Source organism: Macaca nemestrina, chromosome 2 (assembly GCF_043159975.1).
Source record: "Macaca nemestrina isolate mMacNem1 chromosome 2, mMacNem.hap1, whole genome shotgun sequence".
Classification (NCBI taxonomy): Eukaryota; Metazoa; Chordata; class Mammalia; order Primates; family Cercopithecidae; genus Macaca; species Macaca nemestrina.
Window position 1 is genome coordinate 143,058,298 of NC_092126.1, and position 23,972 is coordinate 143,082,269.

Genomic DNA, 23,972 nt, shown 5'->3' on the forward strand with positions numbered 1-23,972 from the left:
AATATGCACAAAATATCTTATTCTGGAAGCACCACTGCTGACAGCTTCCGAAAAAATAAAATAAAGTGGAACTTTCAAAAAAACTTTCCAAATAGCAGACAGTATTACCAAGAAAGAGTCAAAAACTAAAAACGGCATAACAGTCAGCAAATACAGGAGTGTGGCTCTCCTCATGGCTCTTATAATTCTTTTCTCACAATATTCTTACAGTTTCTATCACGTTCTGTAAGTATATAGTTATTTGTCCGTTACATTGCAAGCCGAAACTCAGAGTAAGCTTGACCTGGAGCTCTAATCAGTAGAAATCACACACACAGAGAGACACACATACACACACACTCTCTCTCTTTCTCTTTTGGCCCTAAACCAAAATACTAGAATATAAATGTACCAAAATCATTTAAGTTAAAACAAAATGTTTCCCTATCTATTTCCCCACCCTCCACCAATATACATGTAATTTTTACGAGTTCAATAAGATGGGTTTTTTTGCCTGTGCTTACATTACATAGTTGCAGGGAACATAAGAAATGGCTTATAAAGTAGGAGAACTAATGTAACCAATGCTATGGGAAACAGGGTAAAGAAGGATATAGAGAAGGGACTACTTGAGCTGAGCAGACAGACAGTCCTGGGTAAAGGCACTGAAGATACAAGAACAATGTGGACAAAGGCCCATAGGCCAAGTAGAATGGCTTATTGAAGGAACATCAACAGAACAAGGGGTTCCAACAGAGAACAGCAGCAACAGAGACCAAGGAAATAGGTAAAGTCTGGGTCCTCAAAGGCTTATAACGCAGCACATAGAAGGTAAACTAAGAGAAAATGGAGCAAACAAGACTCTAAGCAGCAAAATATAATAACTGGACAAGCATCTTCAAAGGTCATTGTAGCAGTGGCAGTAGGGTGATTTGGGGGTATGAAGAATGACAGACTTAAAGAAAGTAACTTCCAAAGTCCAAGCAAGAAATGAGAGAGCCTAGGACTAAGTGAGAAGAGACAAAAATGAAAACATGATGAAGGCAGAATCAACAAGACTTACCCACCACGTCCTTAGCTATATGAGTCTAGCGAAGAGAAGGAATACAGAGTAACTGGTGTGTTGCTTTAGTGGCTCTGTAGCTGACAAATTATTTTCCCAGTTAACTTTAAAGAAGAAAAAGCAAGATTGGCAGAAGAAGAAGTCAATTCAGATTATTTTGAGTTTAAGCAGCCTGTAGGACAGAAAACAGAAATGCCAAATCATTAGCTGAATACGCATAACTGGATTTGAGGAGAAATGTCTGATCTGAGTTGGAGACTGGTGACCTAATCCTTTATATTTGAAGCCGTGGGAGTGGATGTTATTAATGAGAAAGACCAGGGAAGGGCAACCAAAAAAAAGTCAAGGGCAGAACCCAGAATCACACCCACTTTTCAGAAACAGTCAGACAGGAGAACAACAAGAGGATACTAACAAAGAAAGGTCTGCAAGATGGAAGCAAGTTTAGGCCAGTGGGACTTCAGAAACTGCAAGGTCAGAAGGATTTGTGAACCCAAAAGTATCTGAGACAGGTCTCAATTTAGAAAGAGTATTTTCCCAAGCTTAGGAATGCGTCCCTGACATAGCCTCAGGCAGTCCTGATGACATGTGCCCAAAGTAGTCGGGATACAACTTACTCTCACACATTTTAGGGAGGCATAACACATCAATCAATACACGTAAGATCGGTTGGATCTGGAAAGGCAGACAACTAGAAGTGGGTGAGAAGTGGCTTCCAGGTCATAGGTAGATTTAAAGATTTTCTGATTGGCAATTGGTTATTATCTAAAGACCTAGAAACAATAGAAACAAATGTCTGGGTTGCAATAAGAGGTTGTGGATACCAAATATGATCGTGGAGATGAAGCCTCTAAGTGGCAAATTTCAGAGAGAACAGATTGTAAATGTTTCTTATCAGACTTAAGGTCTGTGTTGATGTTGATGCTGGCTGGCTTTTCCTGAATTCCAAAAGGAAGAAGGGCATAATGAGGCATGTTGGACCCCCCTTCCCATCATGGCGTGAACCAGTTTCTCAGGTTAACCTTGGCAGAGAGGAGGGGTCCATTCAGATGATTTGGAGGATTAGAATTTTATTTTTGGTTTACAGTTTCAAGGAGAAGCAGGACAATCATGTCAGAGAGCTTCAGTGAGGCTGAAAATGCTCCACCAGATTCAGCAGTCTTTAAGCTATCAGAATCCTTTGGCAGGGTAGGGGCTTGGAGGGGTGAGGGTAGAGGGATGGAGAGGAGAGAAAAGGACAGGCAAAGGGGCACAGATATCTCCATCAGGGAGTGAGCATGCCCCACACAAATTCCTTAAGGCAACCTGTGAGGCTATCGCCTTGGCACAAACCCTATCACATGTCAGTCAACTTCCCGGCAAGTCGCAGATCTTTAGAAACCTTGGTGTGTATTTCCCTGCTCGGCTTAGGACGCACCCCTGCCTCCACTCCACAAACGTCCATTGAGTCCTCAAAAACCCGGACAAATGACCTCACCTCCAAAGCCCCCTCTCTGATGCTCCCAGGAAAAACGAAAGCACCTCAGTTTGTTTTGTCCGTACCTTACACGGCTTTGTAATTATCTGTGGTGCCTCTGGCTCAAATCAAAGCGGGAGCCAGACCCAAAAAGTCAAGGAAGGGAAGCGCCTTCACAGGCCTCGCGTGAGGAGAAAAGAACTACAATTCCCATGAGGCGGTGGGTCCAAGGGACCACAAGTCCCAGCATCCACTGCGCGGCCCAGGCCTGTCAGGGTAGTAAGCGCTGCGTGAGGCGGGTAAATGTTCGCGGAAGCGGCGAAGAAGACAGGGTCTTGTGGGATGGCGGAGTTTAAGAAGAAGCCTGAGGCCCCGACTGAGCAGCTGGATGTCGCGTGCGGCCAGGAAAACTTGCCGGTGGGCGCGTGGCCCCCGGGGGCCGCGCCGGCGCCCTTCCAGGTAGGGGCGGGGCCAGGCGGCGCGGGAGGCAGACGCGCGGCTCCCCCACGTGGTCTCCTTCTCAAGCAGCCTCGCCGGGACGGCCTCCCAATCGCGACCTTTTGTCTTCTCTTATAGCACACCGGTGGTGCGCGGGAATAGGTGTGCATGCCCCGGCCTGGGCCTTTTTCTGTTAACCCACGGCATCACCTTAGCAAGGGTGCTGTCCTTTTCAGTCCATTCCCTGAAGCGCAGAACCAGAGGCCTTATGAGAACCCGGCTTTTTGTCCCAGACCTGTCCTCAGAACTCAAGGAGGCATCAAGGGGGGAGTCATTTACCTCTCCGGTCTCAGGTGTCTCTCACAGGTAGGATAAGCCGTGGGGCCTGTTAGTGGATAGCACCCGGTGTCGTGCATAAAAACAGCCCCGCGAGTCAGCCTTAGCTGTGGTCTCCCTCATGCTGTGGGCTCTTGGGCAAGTATAAATTAGCTTTGGCTAAGCCTTAGAGTCTTCCAGTTCTAACGGTACCTCTCTTCCGGATTGCTTTGAAAATTGCAAGGAAAATACACTTTCTGGTTTGCTCTAAGAACTCAGTAAATGTTCGCTGCTATTAACTTCTCAAAGCCCTTTCTACTCTTTTTTTTTTTTTTTTTTTTTGAAACTGAGTTTCGCTCTTGTCCAGGCTGGAGTGCAATGGCATTATCTCTTATCTCGGCTCACCGCAACCTCCACCTCCCGGGTTCAAGCAATTCTCCTGCCTCAGCCTCCCGAGTAGCTGGGATTACAGGCATGTGCCACCACACCCGGCTAATTTTTTTATTTTTAGTAGAGACAGGGTTTCTCCATGTTGGTCAGGCCGGTCTCAAACTCCCAACCTCAGGTAATCCGCATGGTTCAGAGCTTAGCCATCTTAGCTACTTCCCAGAGCCTGAGTTTATTCATCTGCAAAATGAAAATAATAATTTAAAAATACATAGCCATCCATTATCAACAATGAACCCTATCTGCCCTTTCTTTTTCCTAGGAATCTTGTGAGGATCAGTTAAGATAATAGATTCAATAGCAGCTTTCAAAGATGTCAAGGAAAAGAATCAAACTCTGTAAAATATTTGAAGAGATTTATTCTGAGCCAAATACGAGTGACCATGACCTGTGACACAGCCCTCAGGAGATGCTGAGAACATGTGTCCCGGGTGATTAGGGCACAGCCTGGTTTTATACTCGTTTGGGAGAGAGGAGACGTCAATCAAATACATTTAACATGTACATTGGTTTGGTTCAGAAAGTCAGGGCAACGCAAAGTGGTAGAGGGGCTTCCAGACTATAAGTAGATTTAAAATTTTTCTGGTTAACAATTGGTAGAGTTTATCTGAAGACCTGGGATCAATAGAAATGTTTAGGTTAAGATAAAGGGGTTTCTTTTGAGACGGAGCTTGACTCCATCACCCAGGCTAGAGTGGTGGTGCGATCAGCTCACTGCAACCTCCGCCTCCCAGGTTCAAGCGATTCTCCCGCCTCAGCCTCCCAAGTAGCTGGGATTACAGGCACCCACAGCCACGCCCAGCTAATTTTTGTATTTTTAGTAGAAACAGGGTTTTACCATGTTGCCCAGGCTGGTCTCAAACTCCTGACCTCAAGTGATCCGCCCACCTCGGCCTCCCAAAGTGCTGGGATTACAGAAGTGAGCCACCACACCAGGCCAAGTAGAGACCAAGTTTTATTGTGCGGAGGAAACTCTCAGCCGACTTCAGAGGGAGCAGTTTGGAAAGTGTTTCTTACCGAACTTAAAAAGGTGCCTCGCTCTTAGTTTATTATCTCCTGGTTGTGGAAAGAAAGAAAAAGAGGGGGAAAGGGGATTCTCTATAATAGAGTGTGGATTTTTCCCACAAGAGACAACCCTCCAGGGCAATGTCAAAATATGGCAAGGAAATATATTTGGGGTTAAAATATTTTGATTTCTTCCTTTATTTGTTATGTGATGTTATGCCAGAGTCAGGTTAGAAAGCAGACCATGCTATATAGGGTTAAAATTAAAACTCCTCTGATGAGATTTTATGGTTTGTGAGGCATGACTCCTCAGGTGCCTTAGGTAGGAATTTGGGCAAGATAAAAAAAATCAGAGTTTAGTCCTCAAAAGAGTAGAATAAGATTAATGTCAGAAATTATTATTGTTCCCCAGACTACCTTTGGCAATTTATGTTAATAATACAGTTGGCTGGCCCAATATTAAACAGTGGTCCCTGAAAACTTACTCAGCACTAAGCATTGCTGAGTTCCTGGTCAAAAACACTGATTAAAAAAACCACTGTTCTAGTCCATTCTTAATTCAACAAATTGAGAGCTAAATATATGCAAGGTGGTGGGTTGGGCTGCAAAGAATACAACAAACAGAAAAACACATTCTACCCTCAAGGTGTTTACAACTGTTATGATTAGCTTCAATATTCCTGCTGTGCCTGTGTGTGTGTATATATATATATATATGTGTGTGTGTATGTGTGTGTGTTTGAGGCTATTCTATTTACAATCTTGGGTCATATTTTTCTTTGCCATATCCAAGAACAATCTGTAAAACTGCCCGACATATTTTTTAATTAACTCACTTTAAGCATTATTTAAAAATAAGTAATATAAGTATCTCCCTTAGAATCACTGTAATCATTAATGTCCATAAAATCTTGAGGTTTTATATTTCGCAGAGTATATTAAACACATCTATTTTTAAAAGGGGAGAAAGGAGTGACAAGAGGAAGCTTTATGATTGATTGTTATGTCTACAGTTGGTAGGCATAAATGAAAACTGGGACATTAAAACCCAGTCCCCCAGTGTTCTATCTCTGTACATGCACAGTTCTCAATAGAGATAGAGTTACAAAAATAAGACAGGATCCCCTCCTAAGAGACCTTATTGTCTTTCTTACCAAGAAGATCAAACATGCTTAAAACATTTAAGTGACAAGCCTAAAAGTGCATTCAAGTCGTTTTCTTCCATATATTCATGGAACACAAAACCACTCTTATAAAAGGTCAAAACAGCTTGCTTGCTCCAAACCCTGCCTTCACAGGCATATGCACACATAAGAATTAAGGCATGAAAAACTTTCAAGATAAAAATAACTTTGTGTCTGTTTTGCCTTTGGCTACTGTGTGAAAAAGCAAAAAGAAATTCAAATGTTCATATTGGAAACAAGCATATCATAATGTCATCAGTGTTGAAAGCCAAGTAGAGAATAAACTAATTGATTTTCTTGAGCTAACAGTTGGATCTAACCATTTTTCAGGTCTCTGAAACCAGCTTCAAACATTATTTTTAAGATCTCAGCAGGCCTTGACAAGAATTATCTGGCTCACAGTCTTCTAATAGCTGCTTGGAGGAAAAACAAACTTATGAGGCTAGAGGCCAAGTACAAAGATTCTTGTAGCTGGGGTTTTAACACAACCAAAAAAGGAATGAAGATTTTCACAGCACTTCTTTATAATTCAGAGGCCCAGGTTTTAGGCCTAGAATATTATAGTGTCATACTTCAGTTTCTGGGTCTTCAGTACAGAATGTGATTCAGAAAAGTCAAACTTCTCGTTAATAAGTATCAAGAAAAAAAAAAAGTATCAAGAGCTGCAATCTGGCAATCAAAAAATGCTTCTTGAGCACCTGCTGTGTGCCTGGTCCTATGGATAGGAACCCCACCCCCATCAGCATGCCACACTCCAAACCTCATAACCATGCTTTTCCCTGAGACACATATCTGTTAGAAAGGTAAGACCTACACATTCAACACAATTAGAGAGCCCTACAGTCTGTGTCATTTAGACCCTGAAGTTCATGCTATTAACTAAGTCTATTTCAGAGAAGAAAGAAAGTATTGCAGACAGGAATAGCCAAGACAAGAGTGTATTTTCTCTTAAGTTTTCTGTCAGAAAACTTGAACTCTTCACCCAGTGCTTGTTTCCAATATATCATTTTGCCCTGATCATTTTGCATTTATTCCCAGCTCTTGCATGAGTAATTCTGTGCTTTGATACATACGAAGAAAAAGTAAAACGTGCCGGGCGCGGTGGCTCAAGCCTATAATCCCAGCACTTTGGGAGGCCGAGACAGGTGGATCACGAGGTCAGGAGATCGAGACCATCCTGGCTAACACAGTGAAACCCCGTCTCTACTAAAAAAAATACAAAATACTAGCCGGGCGAGGTGGCGGGCGCCTGTAGTCCCAGCTACTTGGGAGGCTGAGGCAGGAGAATGGCGTAAACCCGGGAGGCGGAGCTTGCAGTGAGCTGAGATGCGGCCACTGCACTCCATCCAGCCTGGGTGACAGAGCGAGACTACGTCTCAACAACAACAAAAAAAAAAAAATGCAGGAAATTTTAAAAATCCCAGCCAGGCATGGTGGCTCCCTCCCGTAATTCCAACCCTTTTGGAGGCCAAGGTGGGAGAATCACTTGAAGTCAGGAGTTTAAGACCACCCTGGGCAACAAAGTGAGACCCCATCTCTACAAAAACGTTGTATTTTAAATTAACCAGACATGGTGGTGCATGCCTGTAGTCCCACCTACTTGGGAGGCTGACCTTGAGCCCAGCAGTTGGAGGCTGCAGTGAGCTATGATTATGCCACTGCACTCCAGCCTGGGCAGCAGTATCTTCAAAAAAAAAAAATCCCATTCTCCATGTCCTTTATACTTTTCTGACTGTTTCTAAATCCCTGTATGTGCATATTGCAGACAGTAAGGTAATACTTGATAAATGAAAGAAGTCTGGTCTGGGTCAGCTCTTAGCTTTTCCCCACTCAAATGGAGAAGTAATGGAGGAAAGGTATACAGTCCGATGACTTCCTAGACACAGTTTTGGTTTGAATATGTTTGAACCTGGAATGTTTAACTCCAGAACTTATTTTCTTCACTACCCTACTATATACTACCTGCAAAATTTTTATCGAACATATATGTGCTAATCCCTAGAGTAAGCTTTTTAAGCCTGTTCTGTCAGTTTTTCTTTCACAGAAACCTGTGAAATAAATAAGATATTTAGTAATGTTAAGTAATTTGCCAGAAACATATGTTGTTTTAAATATCACATCTAAAAGTAATATCTAGAAGAACTGAAAGAAGCCAATATTTTTATAAAGTGTCTGACATGGAGTCCAGCATTATTTCATTAAAATTTCATGATAGCACCCCAAATGTGGGTATTATCCTTGTCTTATAGCAACTAATCTGAAGCCTAACAAGTCACTTGTCCAGAATCACAGTGCTAATACTTGGCTGTAGTTTGTATCTCCTTTAGAGCATTCCATGTTCTACACTAGGAAGCTCTCCGCTGCTTCCTCACAGTTCAAGACCATAGTCATAGAGTTTTCCTGAGTGGTCTCCTGCATACTTTGCTCTAGTCTAACCTCCTAATTGAAGACATCTTTGTTCATTGACCATTTACACCTTTGACTTGTCTATGAAAAGAGTCAAACTCTGCAAACTATTTGAATAGATTTATTCTGAGCCAAATATGAGTGACCATGGACCATGACACAGCCCTCAGGAGATCCTGAGAACATGCACCCAAGGTGGTTGGGATATGGCTTAGTTTTATACATTTTAGGGAGACATGAGACAACAGTCAAATACATGTAAGATGTACATTGGTTCAGTCCAGAAAGACAGCACAGCTGGAAGCGGAAGCTTCCAGTTTCTGATTAACAGTTTGCTTGAAGGAATTGTTATTATCTAAAAACTTAGCAATGTCTTGGGGAAGATAAAGGGTTGTGGAGACCAAGGTTTATTATCATGCAGGTGAAGCCTCCAGGTAGCAGGCTTCAGAGAGAATAGATTGTAAATGTTTTTTATCAGACTTAAAGAGTCTGTTCTATCAGTAATTCCAAAAGGGAAGAGGGTATAATGAGGCATGTCTGACCCCCGCCCCCTTCCCATCATGACCTGAACCAGTTTTTCAGGTTAGCTTTGGAATGCTCTTGCTGAGAGGAGGGGTCTGTTCAGATGATCAGGAGACTTAGAATTTTATTTTTGGTTAACAGAGTACATTTTCTAACCATTTCCTGAAACCATCCTCAGCTTCTACCCAGGGTGTATCAGTCAGGACTCATTTGTTTGCAAGAAACATAAACAATACAAACTGGCTCCAACAAAAAAGGGAAGGAATTGCCTCAAATCAGAAAAGTCCAAAAGTGGTAACTATAGGCATGTCTGGACCCAATAATTCTAAAAGTATTGTCAGATACTTCTTCCCACCACCCTCCCCCTTCACACCCCTGCTCCCCATTTCTGTGGTAGGCTACCCACTCAGTAGGCCTCATCTATGTGGCGGAACTTGGAAATGCCAGGCAAACACTACAGTTGAACAATTCTAGTGGAAAGAGAATGCCTCTTCCCTAATTGTTTCAGCAGAAGTCTGGCTTAGGTCATATCAGCTGACTCCCAGTTTGTAACCTACTTTACATTAGCTTTCAGATACAGTTATACTCCAGAAACAACTATTATTTAACTATGGGGAAACAGTCTCAGAAATGCATCATTAGACAGTTTCATCATTATGCAAATGTTATAGAGTGCACAGTACTTACACAAACCTAGATGGTATAGCCTACTACACACTTAGGCTGTATGATAATACCCTATCACTCCTAGGCTACAAACCTGCACAGAATGTTACTACACTGAGTACTGTAGATACTTGTAATGCAGTGGTGTTTGTGTATCTAAACATAGAAAACATACAGTAAAAATACTGTATTCTAATCTTACAGGACTACCATTGTATATAGATATATGTAGTCTGACTGAAAAGTCATTACGCAGCACATGACTACTCAAAGTTTAACCACATGGCATGTAAATATTTGAATAGAATGTTAGGACAATGACCTAACATTATTTCTGAAAATAATAAATAGCTTTTCAATATGTAAATACCTTTAAAGATGGGTAATTACATAATCAGATATTAAATTAGACTAAGGTTTTCAAAAGATTATTCTTTTTTTTTTTTTTTTTTTTTTTTTTTTTGAGACGGAGTCTCGCTCTGCCGCCCAGGCTGGAGTGCAGTGGCCGGATCTCAGCTCACTGCAAGCTCCGCCTCCCGGGTTTACGCCATTCTCTGGCCTCAGCCTCCCGAGTAGCTGGGACTACAGGCGCCCACCACCTCGCCCGGCTAGTTTTTTTGTATTTTTTAGTAGAGACGGGGTTTCACTGTGTTAGCCAGGATGGTCTCGATCTCCTGACCTCGTGATCTGCCCGTCTCGGCCTCCCAAAGTGCTGGGATTACAGGCTTGAGCCACCGCGCCCGGCCAGATTATTCTTGAGTATAGTCATTTTATAAGTCATTATCATCTGAAATGATATTTTATTGACCTTTTATGGAGGAGAAAATGGAAACATGAAGATAAGATGACTCAAAGCAATTATTGGTATCAGGATCAGTTATTATATCCATCAAGGGGAAAAAATTTGTTTAAACAGGAATTTTTCCCAGAAGTCTCTGTTACCTTTTGGAAGGTATCTGCAGTTCATTTGGAATTAGCTACCATCTATAAGTCCCTAGAGGATTATAGATTGTGCAGCAAGTTTAATTGCAGAATTTTAAGAAATATCATGAGATTCTCCAAAATCTTTTTAAATTTGTAAGTAAAAATAACTAAATAAAACTGTTTTTCACCTGCTTTCCTGATTAGAAAACTGCAGTAAGTCAGACTTGATTTTAAAAGAAGTTATCCATGTCAAAAAAAAAACTTTAGCGTTTAGTGATTTATATATACCTTAAAACTATGTGCGCCTTTAATGACAAATCAAGTTTAACATGAAAAGTTTAACAGAGATCTTCGTTTTACAAGTACTTTTTAAAATGTCTGAGTAACCATTTACATTTCAACACTGAACCTTTAAAAAGCTGAAGGTAGATTCTATATAAAACAGCAGTCATTGAGTTTGACTGATAGAGCATCATTTTCTAACCCATCCTTTATCCATTTAGGATATTCCTGCTAAGCTAAAGCTGTAAGAAACAACACAAACAAAAGCTATTTCCTCTCTCCACCCCCAAATGACTTTTTAAGCAGAATGTTGGCCTTCCCCCACAATTCCTCCCACTGGTTGTCCTCCTCATCTTTCACAAGAGGATGTCAATCCTCCCCAGCTCAGAGTTTTTTTTAGCATAGGGTTTTGCACTTAACTACATAGCTCCACCTGAGGCCTCCACAAGGAGTATAACTACCTGCTGTTCAATACCTTTCTAAAGCTTGGACTGGAGACAAAATATTAATGGAGGATTGACTGGAAGACATGGTGCAAACGTTCCTCCAGGTGCTTTAAAATCTATCCCCAATGAAAGGCCATGCAACTCGTTCCTTGCAGAACTGCTCTTACCCGACTCTGCTGTTGTGGGATCCCAGCAGCCTTTATTGAGGACCAGAATTTTAAAAGCCCATGAAACTGCTTCCTGGAAAAGAATGGTTTAGAAGAACACATTGGTGGAATTCCTTCCTGGTATCAATACTGAAAAAAGTCAGTGCCGCTTCTGAACAATGAGATTATTCCTTACGGGCAGGGCAAACTGCGTATCTAATCATATATCCTTCTCTGAATTGGCAGCTCTTAGGCAGAGCCAAATGTCCAGTCTACTTCTACCACACACTGTGTGTCTAAGCTCACTGGACCTGTTTGCTCTATTTCCCTTTCACCTTACTGTCCTTACTTGTTCATTTATCTTACCTGTTTGTGAGTCTCATTAAATCCTTTTTGGAATAAAGCAGGTATAAAATGGATTCGGTTTTATGTAAGCAAGAATTACTGTATACATAAAAAAAATCTGGGTTCATGAGAGATACTTTAATATGAAATCACAGTTTGAAAATATGCTTCACGATGCTAATGAGGATCTAACCAGAGATCAGGCTTCACATAGAGTTTAGATTGAGGATTGTCTTCTTTTTATATAACATTTTATAAATGTAATGTTTTTATATTTTATATAAATGTAATTTTTTATATTCCTTTCCCATTTAATTAGAACAGAATTTCTTTACAAGTGTACATCTATAATAAATTTAAATATCTAGTAATATCTAATTAAGAAATAGCATTTTTGGAATTCTGTGTGCAATTGACTTGTCATTTATGACTTTCTCATCCCCAACTAGTATCTGAGGTAACTCACAATTAAAATACATATATGCATGTATATAAGGTAAAGGTAAAAGAGATCAAAAGCTAAGGATAAAATGCTTAACTGTACTCAGACACTAAATTCAGCACTGAGTTTTCTGACATCCAAAGCTAAGAGTGAAACAAAATAAGTTACAAAACTTTCCGTTTCTGATAAGAGAAAAAAATACTGTTTTTCTTATTGTCCTTATACGTACATAATACATATATAAATACATGTATATGTCATTATGCATACCTATATATAACATACTATTATATACATTAAGTATTATAATGCCCAACTCATCCTTATACATAACCTAAAATAAAACCACAAATTCTAAAAATTAATCTTAGCTGGGCATGGTTGTTCCCACTTGTAGCTGTAGCAAGTAAGGAAGCTGAGGCAGGAGAATCACTTGAGCCCAGGTTACAGTGAACTGTGATCACACCACTGCACTCCAGCCTGTGCAACAGAGCAAGACCCTGTCTCAAAAAAAAAAAAAAAAAAAAAAATTCTTGTTTTATTGAAGAAAGATCTTTTTGGACAATATCTTAGTACACTGTGTTTTGTCAGTTTTGAACTGTTTTTATATATGTTAGAATTAGAATGGGTCCCAGTCAAAAACTACTTGGAATATATAGGAAATATATGACATGCCATGCTCACTTACAGTGTGTATATTTTTTACAGTACACTCCTGATCATGTAGTTGGACCTGGAGCAGACATTGATCCCACTCAAATAACCTTTCCCGGATGCATTTGTGTCAAAACTCCCTGCCTCCCTGGCACTTGCTCCTGTCTCCGCCATGGAGAGAACTATGATGATAACTCATGCCTTAGAGATATAGGATCTGGAGGAAAGTATGCAGAGCCTGTTTTTGAATGCAATGTCCTGTGCCGATGCAGTGACCACTGCAGAAACAGAGTGGTCCAGAAAGGTCTGCAGTTCCACTTCCAAGTGTTCAAGACGCATAGAAAAGGCTGGGGGCTTCGTACCTTGGAATTTATACCAAAAGGAAGGTTTGTCTGTGAATATGCTGGTGAGGTTTTAGGATTCTCTGAAGTTCAGAGAAGAATTCACTTACAAACAAAATCTGACTCTAACTACATTATAGCCATCAGGGAACATGTTTATACTGGGCAGGTAATGGAAACATTTGTTGACCCTACTTATATAGGAAATATTGGAAGATTCCTTAATCATTCTTGTGAGCCAAACCTTTTGATGATTCCTGTCCGAATTGACTCAATGGTACCTAAGTTGGCACTTTTTGCAGCCAAAGATATTGTGCCAGAAGAAGAACTCTCTTATGATTATTCAGGAAGATATCTTAATCTAACAGGCAGTGAAGACAAAGAAAGGCTAGATAATGGGAAACTAAGAAAACCTTGTTACTGTGGTGCCAAATCATGTACTGCTTTCCTGCCTTTTGACGGTTCTCTGTACTGCCCCTTAGAAAAGTCGAACATCAGTTGTGGAAATGAGAAGGAACCCAGCATGTGTGGCTCAGCCCCTTCTGTGTTCCCCTCCTGCAAGCGATTGACCCTTGAGGTGAGTCTGTTCAGTGATAAGCAGCTTGCGCCTCCCTCTAGTGGAAGACAGTGGTTGGCTAGCTTTGCCTCTGCCTAGTTATGTAAGTTGAACTCAGGAATGTGGCAGAGACTACAAGTTGTCCATCAGTATCTTTTCTCCCTTTCTGTAATAGAATTCTCCATTTAACATGAGTACATGACTACCCAGAATATTCACTTTCCTAGTTAGATTTGTCTTAGTAACTGTTTTAGTTAATGGGATATAAGCAAAAATGACAAGTCCTTAAATGGAGATATCCTGCCCTTCACCTCCTCTTTCTTCCTTCTGGCTGGAATGTATACATGATGACTGGAACTGGAGCAGTCATCCTAGACCCCAGGATGACCCTGGGAAAGGAAGCCATTGCATAGAAAAATCAACAAGATTAAAAGGAGTCTAGGTGTCTGGTACTGTAGAATATCCTGCCAGTCATGGTCTGACACCATTGTACTTTCAGGTGAGAAATGGTGTCTCCCTTGTTTAAGCCACTGTTATTGTAAGTTTTCTAGCACTAACATCGAACCTAATAATCCAAGAAACCCTTGTGGCTGCATACCTAAACCTGCTTTCCAACCAATTTTAACAGTAATAAAGCTGACATTTTGATTTCTGTCTGACTCCTGTATCCTACTTAATTGTTTCTAAGCATGAATCAAGGAAAAACGCATTATTAACCATCACCTGCTAAAACCCTAATAAGTACCACCAGTAGTGAAAAATATAACCATGAAAATGACTTACATGTTGTAACCAAAAGTCAGAAAAGGAAACACATTGTAAATGTTTCATTATATACTTGGCTGTACTCCAAATCTTGTGAAGTTATGCTTCAAAACTTCAAACAGCCTCACTTCTTGTATAAATAACAGAAAAATAACGCTGTCCACACCACAGAAGGAGATGGGAGTTTTATAATCCCATTTAAACTTCTAGAGCATCAAACATCTCTAACTACCTTCCTTAAAGCAGGGATGTTGCCAAAAAAATTACTATGTAAGTTTATCAGACATTTTGAAAGCTAAAATAATTACTAGAGCCCCTATGATATTAAGTAATTTAATTTCTTCTCTAGTACATTTAAACCCTACCACTAGGAGGCCTTGCAGTTTCAACATTATAGGAATCCGTGTTATATATAACACTATTCCTCTGTAATATAAGTACATTGTACACTTTAAATGAGTGAAATGTATAGCATGTGAATTATATCTCAATAAAGCTGGGTTGTTTTTAAGTATCTTAGGGTTTTCGTGTTCATATAACGTTATATGGAATGGTTCTCTGTGAACAAATGGTCCTAGTTACATGCCCCAAATTACAAATATATAGTATCAAAAATTTTCCTCCAAATTAATCATTTCTCCATGCCAACTTTCCTCTGTTAGTTCAATGTCTCTGAAGCAGTCCTGCTTTTTGTAAGGTAGTTTGTATCCCTCACTCGAAAATGTGCTTTTTCTCACTCACAAGCTCACCTAATAACTGAGCTGCTTCAGAAGCAATACAGAAATGGTCAGAAGGAAAATGATTGGCTCACCATTTGATTCTGCAGATACCCTTTTCTATGTCCTTTTGCCTTTCTCTATTGAACAGCAGAGATATTCCCAGAGGACAATCTTCCATTCAGAGACAAGGACACAAACAGCCCCCTCCAACTCAGTGCCTCTGCCAGAGACAACTGACTGAATGTGGACCCCTGAAAATTTTTTGTACTCAGGCACTAGTTTATTATATAGCACTTAGTCCTAGAAACCCGATTCCTAAGGTAAGAGTCAAAGAGTCTTTATTCCAAGTCTTTTCTAAGCAGCAAGTTAACTGCATTTGTTTGCTTCAGTGCCATATTCTTAAGAATGTTGACACTTCTTTTGAGAGAAAACATTTAAAAATATACTTCCACTTGCCTATTTTCCCATGATAAAGTAACATTTTTATAATTATAAGATTCAAATTTTAAAAGATGGGGCTGGGTGCAGTGGCTCACATCTGTAATCCCAGCACTTTGGGAGGCCTAGGCAGGCAGAACCCTTGAGGTCAGGAGTTTGAGACCAGCCTGGCCAACATGCTAAAACCTCATCTCTACTAAAAATACAAAAATTAGCTAGATGTGGTGGCACATGTCTGTAGTCCCAGCTGCTCGGGAGGCTGAGGCACGAGAATCACTTGAGCCCAGGAGGCAGAGATTGCAGTGAGCCAAGATTGTACCACTGCACTCCAGCTTGGGTGACAGAGCGAGACTCTGTCTCCAAAAAAAAAAAGTAGTAACAGTTTTTGCATTGTTGGAATTTGGCATTTAATATTGGAATACATTCTTAAATAAATGTGGTCATATACATCATTTTAATGGGCATTTCTTTGTGTTTTTTTGCTAATGACATCTTACTTGCTGTTTATGTTTATTTTAGACTATGAAAATGATGTTAGACAAAAAGCAAATTCGAGCAATTTTTTTATTCGAGTTCAAAATGGGTCGTAAAGCAGCAGAGACAACTCGCAACATCAACAACGCATTTGGCCCAGGAACTGCTAACGAACGTACAGTGCAGTGGTGGTTCAAGAAGTTTTGCAAAGGAGATGAGAGCCTTGAAGATGAGGAGCGTAGTGGCCGGCCATCAGAAGTTGACAACGACCAACTGAGAGCAATCATCGAAGCTGATCCTCTTACAACTACAAGAGAAGTTGCCGAAGAACTTAATGTCAACCATTCTACAGTCGTTCGGCATTTGAAGCAAATTGGAAAGGTGAAAAAGCTCGATAAGTGGGTGCCTCATGAGCTGACTGAAAATCAAAAAAATCGTCGTTTTGAAGTGTCATCTTCTCTTATTCTACGCAACCACAACGAACCATTTCTCGATCGGATTGTGACGTGCGATGAAAAGTGGATTTTATATGACAACCGGCGACGATCAGCTCAGTGGTTGGATCAAGAAGCAGCTCCAAAGCACTTCTCAAAGCCAATCTTGCACCCAAAAAAGATCATGGTCACTATTTGGTGGTCTGCTGCTGGTGTGATCCACTACAGCTTTCTGAATCCCGGTGAAACCATTACATCTGAGAAGTATGCTCAGGAAATCGATGAGATGCACCAAAAACTGCAACACCTGCAGCTGGCATTGGTCAACAGAAAGGGCCCAATTCTTCTCCACGACAATGCCCGACCGCATGTTGCACAACCCACACTTCAAAAGTTGAATGAATTGGGCTATGAAGTTTTGCCTCATCCACCGTATTCACCTGACCTCTTGCCAACCAACTACCACATCTTCAAACATCTCAACAACTTTTTGCAGGGAAAACGCTTCCACAACCAGCAGGATGCAGAAAATGCTTTCCAAGAGTTTGTCAAATCCCGAAGCACGGATTTTTATGCTACAGGAATAAACCAACTTATTTCTCGTTGGCAAAAATGTGTTGATTGTAATGGTGCCTATTTTGATTAATAAAAATGTGTTGAGCCTAGTTATAATGATTTAAAATTCACGGTCCAAAACCGCAATTAGTTTTGCACCAACCCAATATCTTCATAGAATTGAAACATAAATTAAAATTGCATTTGAAGTAGATTCCACAGACTTCATTAAGAATGTAGAAATGTGGCCTGGCATGGTGGCTTACAACTGTAATCCCAGCACTTTGGGAGGCTGAGGTGGGCAGATCACTTGAGTCTGATAGTTCAGGACCACCCTGGGCAACATAGTGAGACCCCGACTCTAATAAAATAATTTTTTTTTAAAAGAGTAGAAATATGTACCTTGAAAAACATTTTGGCCCAAGAATAATAACAATCACACTTGAAGAACAAAGCTTTTCTTTAAAAAAAATTTTTTTTTAATTTTCAAATTACTATTCACAAAGTATCAGTGATATTAGATTTTGTTCTTGGCCAAATGAAAAATTTTGCCCTAATTAAAATGTAGTCATTCTCCAGTGTGTTACCACTGAACAAATCACTGAACCTTTCCAAGTGAAAGTTTCCTTAGTTGGGAAGATTGAGTTAACACATGCAAAGGGGTTAGAACAATGCCTGAGTACATAGAAAGTATTCAATAAATGTAAATTATTAGTCTTGAGAACTGTCTGTAGCATGTGACCCAAAGTTCTCCCTTCTATTCAGGTGTAATTAGGATATAATGTCCTTCAATGGCAGACTTAAAGGGGGAAAAAGTCACAAAGAGGTGACCAGAAGGGTTAGAGCTGAGCAAGAGAGTTTCATGCCCTGAGCCCTGCGTTTTAGAGTGCCTAGGGTTACATACATAGGCACACATGCATAAAGAAGACATGGATACCATAACCAGACGAAGACATTACTAGGAAAGAAAAATAATACCAATATCCCTTTTGAATATAGAGGCAAAAAAAAAAAAAAAAAGTACTAGCAAATGAAATTCAGCAAGATGTAAAAAGAATTATACACCGTGATCAAGTGGGATTTATCCCAGGAAAGCAAGGTTGTTTTAACATATGAAAATCAGTAAATCCAGTCTGTTAATGGGATAATTCACAAAAAATAAATATATAATGATTTCCATAGACACAAAGCATTTGACAAACTCCAACAGCCTTTCGTGATAAAAGCAGTGAACAGACTAAAGTAAACAGGAACTTCTTCAACCTGAGAAAGGACATCTATGAAGACCCACAGCTAACATCATACATAATGATGAAAGACTGAAAGCTCTTATCCTAAGATATGGAACAAGAAAATGATCTCCAAGCTCACCACTTCTATTCAGCATTGTACTGGAGTTTCTAGCAAGGACAATTAAGCAGGTAAGAACTTAAAACTCAGGGCCAGGTGCAGTGGCTCATGCCTGTAATCCCAGCACTTTGGGAGACCAAAGCAGACAGATCACCTGAGGTCAGGAGTTCAAGACCAGCGTGGCCAATATGGCAAAACCGTATCTATACTAAAACTATAAAAACAAGCTGGGCTTAGTGGCACACACCTGTAATCCCAGCTACTCCTGAGGTTGAGGCAGGAGAATCGTTTGAACCTGGGAGGTGGAGGTTACAATGAGCTGAGATCACACCACTGCACTCCAGTCCAGGTGACAGAGTGAGACTGCCTCTCAAAAAAAAAAAAACTTTAAAAAAATAAGACAAATGACCCAATTTAAACATGGGCAAAAGATCTGAATAGACATCAAAAATAAACATGAATGTGAAAATGTGGTCAACATCATTTGTCATCAGGGAATTGCAACTTAAAACTATAAGTTATCCCTTAGCACCCACTAGGATGGTAGAAAGCGAAAACACTAAAAATGCCAAAAGATGGCAAGGATGTGGAGACACAGGAACTCTTCATTGCTCATTCAAATGTGACATGGTTCAGCCTCTTTAGAAGACGGTTTGGTGGGTTCTTAAAGAGCTAGACATAGCATTGATCCAGCAATCATGCTCCTGTTAACCAAAATGACAGGGGTTCAGTCCTGCTGCTCACCACACAGAATGTCAATCACTGAGACAATGAATGTTGCCAAGAAGTATTTAATTGGGTGCTGCAGCCAAGGAGAATGGGAGATAAAGTCTCAAATCCCTGACCAACTACAACTGGGGAGGCTTATATACTGAGGGAAGAAATTGAGGGTAAAAAAAGCAATTATGATGAATGAGGGTGTCTGGCATCTTGTTTCGATGTGGTGATCTGGTGAGTTTTAAGTCCCTTGCCTGAGGATCTGTTTGCTGAGGAAGGAACTCAGATGAGACAAATGTAAATTTCAAGTTTTAAGACCTGAAGGGTCAATTTCCATGTTTATGTCAAAACTTTTAAATATCATTTCTATGGGACAGTTGGAATGGTTTCACTCCTAGGTATTTACTGATTTGAAAACTTGTCCTCATAAAAACAGTACACACATGTTCATAACAGGGTTATAATTGGTTAAAACTTGAAGCAACACACATTTCTTCAGTAAGTGAATGGATAAACAAACTGGTACATCCATATGATGGAATACTATTCAACAATAAAGAAATGAGCTATCAAGCCACAAAAAAAGTCCCGTATGAACCTTAAATGCATACTGCTAAGAGAAGTGATTCTGAACAGGCTGCATACTATGAGTCCAACTATATGACACTCTGGAAAAGACAAAACAATAGAGAATAAAAATGTCAGTGGTTGCCAGAGTTTGAGGGGAGGGAGGAATGAATAGGTGAAGCACAGGAGATTTTTAAGGCAATGAAACAATTCTGTGTGATACTGTGATGGTGTATACATGACATTGTGTATTTGTGAAAACATAGAACTTTACTGCACAAAGGGTCAAAATTCTATGTAAACAATTTTAATCATTTAAGAAGTCAGGGAATCATAGGAATGCAGACTGTGACAAGAGAACATAACTATTAGTACAAATGTAGAAACAAACTCGAGAGTAGGGGTGAAAGGTGCTGATCTAAGTAACTTTGGAAATTACTGGAGTTTGTAAGACTAAAGGCAAAAGGAACTGCATGTAAGCAGTTCCTAGCTGATACAAGTTGTTTCCCATGGGGTAGGGAAGTTTAAACATTCCCTCTGGAGGTTTGATAATTAAGTCTGCTGAAATGAACTGACAATAAACAGATTAAGAAGAGAAACACCATTTTAATTATGTACATGCACGTGGAAGCCTCAGAAAAATATGAGACTCAAAGAGGGGGGCAGATGGTTGAAGGCTTTATAGCATAAAATGAATAGGGGCTTGAAGGGGAGGTGATGACAAGTTATGGGAGGAAAAGGGGAGGAACTGCATGGTGAACAAAGATTGTCTTATGTAAATAAAGTCTCTCAGGTCATAAAAGTTGTTTAGGAGTTTTTTATTGCTGCTGAAGAATAGGCAATAGCCTGTTTTGGTGTGGTGACAACTTTTAATCTCCTCTGGTGATAAATCTTTCCTGGTTGTTTGTTGAAATTCCTAGGGAGGAGGCTCCAAACAAATGTATTCCTTTTGGAAGAACTTTCCTCAGTCAGAGAAGGGAACTTCAGGAGAGCCCCTCCCTGCACTTATGGGAGTAGGATGAGAAACAAGAGAAAGCCAGACAGGCCTCGATTCTTGGGCAGCTTCGAAGGCTTTTCAATTTCCTTTAATTCTAAGTGCTTGTTAGAGGAATGTTAAAAGACTATACATTGGGGTATCATTTTCTGAGCCTTAACAGGGTACAATTCTGATATTAACAACTCTGCTATTGCCTTACGTATATACTGGAATTAAACAAATTGATTGCAGATCGTGGGAGCCAGGTTTCTCACTGTTGGATTGGGAATTTACATTTAAGCAAAGGAAGGATGATTCATGTGGTAATAGATCAATTTGAGACATCAGCATGAACTCACATTTAGCTTAATATAGATACAGAAGGTTACATATAGAAATATTTCTAGATTAGTGTCTGTATTACAGTTAGTATGCACACATATATTTCCTTTCTCTGTCAGCTCAGAGAGTCTAGAAGCAATGATGCTCCAGTAGCAAGGAGCACACTTAGCACCCAGATCTTGATTTTTATACCATTCTCCAACAACAAAAATCAGGGCTTTTTGGAGAAATGGCTAATTCTGCTACTAGAGAAGGAAATCAACAAGCTGAGACTGGAGTATCTTGCAGTGCCAGAAAGTAAGGAAATGTTTAAAAAAAAAAAAAAATAAGAAAAAGAAAAAAAAAGAAACCATTGATGGGGGTGTCAAAGGAGTATAGAAACAAATTGAAAGAGCTCCCAGTGACCAAATCTGGAATAATTTGAGCAAGAAAATAAATAAAGTAGTACTGGATTATAATACAAAATATAAAATATTTGTGAGCCCATACTGATATAAATGATTGAATCAATAAATAAATGGGGTAAAGACAAATCTAACTTTGCATAAGAATTCTAAATAACTTATGTAGCTACTCTGCCCACAAAAAGGGGGACCATAAATTCCTACTCCTTTAGTGTAGGCTATACATAGTGACTTCCTCCCAAAGAGTGTAGAATGGAAAGTTGAGGGTGGAGGAAAGGGAGGGGAGCAGAGTAACTTTACTCTGGGGAAACTTGACAAATTACCTCAGCTAGGTGATCAAGGTCAATATGAACAGTGATAAATCATGTTGGTAGTATATGCCATTGACAGGATGTGATAAAGATGGTACGTTAACTCTGGTCTTGCTCCCCAAACCCTTAACCCAAGACTAATCATGAGGAAAAGAATCAGATAAATTTAAATACAGGGTCATCTATGAAATACTTGAACATTCCTCAAGACTGTCAAGGTCAGGAAAAACAAGAAAAGTCTAAGAAATTGTCACAACCAAGGGGAGTCAAAGAAGACATGATAAGTAAATGTAATGTGGTGTCCTGGGTGAGATTCTAGAATCAAAACAGGTAAAATTAAAAATCTGAATCAACTATGGTCTTTAGTTAATGATGTATCAATATTGGTTCTTAATTGTAACAAATGTAGCATCATGTAATGATATGTATATCATATATATGTATCAATATATAATAATATATAATGATGTGTATAATAATGTAATATAAATGTACCATAACTAATGTTAGTAATAGGGAAAACCAGCTGTGGGATATATGGGACCTTTCTGTATTATTTTCTCAATTTTTATGAAAATCTAAAACTGTTCCATGAAAGTCTACTGTAAATGAAAATGTTTTGGCGCCAGAAATGGTGGTGCATGCCTGCATGCCTTCAGTCCAAGCTACTCAGGAGGCTGAGGCAGGAGGATCCCTTGAGCCCAGGAGCTCAGGGTGCAGTGAGCTATGATCCTACCATTGCACTTCAGCCTGGGTGAAAGAAGGAGACCTGCCTATTAAAAAAAAGAGAGAGAGAGAAAGAAAGAAGAAAGACAATTACAAGCATTGACAAGGATGTGGAGAAAGTGGAAGCCTCATCTATTGGTTGGTTGGTTGGCTGCAAAATTGTGCAACTACTCTGTAAAGCAGTTTGGCAGTTTCTCAAAGCCCATATACAATTACCACATGTCCCAGTAACTCCACCCCTGGCATGGATCCAATAGAATTGAAAACATATCTACAAAAAGTGTATGCATATCCAGCCTGGATGACACAGCAAGATGCTGTCTTAAAAAAAAAGTATGCACAAATGTTCATATAGCATTATTCATAACAACAAAAAAGTGGACACAACACAAATATTCATTAGCCAATGAATGAATAAACAAAATGTAGTATCCATATGGTGAAATATTATTTAGCCATAAAAGTACATGCAAATGTTCATATAACACTATTCATAAGAGCAAGAAAAGTAGGCACAACCCAAATATCCATTAGCTGATGGATGATTAAAGAAAAATGTAGTATCCATGCAATGGAATATTGTTTGGTCATAATATTATTTGGCCATTCCATAAAAAGGAATGAAATACCAAAAAATGCCCTGATATGGATGACCCTTGAAAACATTAAGTGACAGAAGCCAGACACAACAGGTCACATTTGTGGTATTCTGTTTACATGAACTCTCTGGAATAGGCAACTCCATACAGATACAAAGTAGATTAGTGGTTACCAGGGCTGGGAGCAGGAAGGAGTATAGGGATTGACTGCTAGTTACTACTAGCAGTACATGGTTTCTTTTGGGGGTGATGCAACATTCTAGAATTAGTTGTGATCGTTGCACAACTTGTGACTACACTAAAAAGCACTTTAATTAGGTGGATTTTATGGTATGTGAATTATATCTCCATAAAGGTATTAGAAGAAAAAGAAGAAAAGGAAGGAAGAGGAGAAAGAGAAGGAGGAGGAGCAGAAGAAGGAGGAGGAGGACAACCACCACCTGGTACCTCTGGTTTGGAGACTGGTAACTTGTGACTCTGAACATTTGTTTCTGGGAGAACGCTTTAGGCCCCAGGAAAATGCTATTCCACTTACTTTCTGTCCTCAAAAACAAAACATAACTGTGCCTAATGCTCTCAACCTTTTTGGGTTGGGCCATTACCACCATCAGAGGGTGACACAGCTTTGGAGTGCAGGGAGAATTTGGACAGAAGTGCTTAGTTAAATAGGTAAGAGACACATTAATTGACAGCTGTTCCTCTCAGCATAAATTTAACAGATTCATGAATAACAATGTATAGTTTTTAATTCCTATTACTATTACTTAGAATTCCAATTCCTATTTTAAATCTGTGTATGTGTAAGTCTAGAAATTTGATACTGGTTCTTTATATTACTGTATAGATTTAACAGATGATGAAAATGAAAGCATAAGTGATAGCTTATGTGATAAAATTAAGATTTTTTGTTTTCTGCAATAATAATTTACCAAATGTGACCCCATTAGAATGTTTGAACATGATGCATAAATTTCATGG

General features: G+C 39.7%; 1 protein-coding gene and 1 long non-coding RNA gene across 10 annotated transcripts in view; one reads left to right on the plus strand and one right to left on the minus strand.

Annotated features, from left to right (window-relative positions):
- Window positions 1–2,918, minus strand: part of LOC105477617 (uncharacterized) — a 502,411-nt gene extending 499,493 nt beyond the window's left edge. For 2 of the 6 annotated variants that reach the window (XR_011620197.1, XR_011620198.1), the window contains exon 1: window positions 1,043–2,913. This is a non-coding gene — a long non-coding RNA (uncharacterized lncRNA). Of the gene's footprint in view, window positions 1–1,042 lie in introns of all 6 variants that reach the window. The other 4 variants (XR_011620199.1, XR_011620195.1, XR_011620200.1 and 1 more) reach the window with 4 other exon arrangements.
- LOC105477615 (histone-lysine N-methyltransferase SETMAR) lies at window positions 2,750–23,435 on the plus strand. 4 transcript variants are annotated; one of them, XR_011620194.1, is made up of 4 exons: window positions 2,985–3,302; window positions 12,775–13,638; window positions 16,059–18,423; window positions 23,350–23,435. XR_011620194.1 is itself a non-coding variant. In XM_011734163.3 (3 exons), exons 1-3 carry the CDS (start codon window positions 2,802–2,804, stop codon window positions 17,091–17,093), a joined length of 2,055 nt encoding a protein of 684 aa, XP_011732465.2. In that variant the 5' UTR covers window positions 2,750–2,801; the 3' UTR covers window positions 17,094–21,329. The 4 variants fall into 4 exon arrangements, 3 of the variants coding, with proteins under 3 accessions (XP_011732465.2, XP_070948214.1, XP_011732464.2); XM_011734163.3 differs by lacking the exons at window positions 2,985–3,302; window positions 23,350–23,435 and adding an exon at window positions 2,750–2,957 and having other exon boundaries at window positions 16,059–21,329; XM_011734162.3 differs by lacking the exon at window positions 23,350–23,435 and having other exon boundaries at window positions 16,059–21,329.
- The last annotated feature ends 537 nt before the right edge of the window (window positions 23,436–23,972 follow it).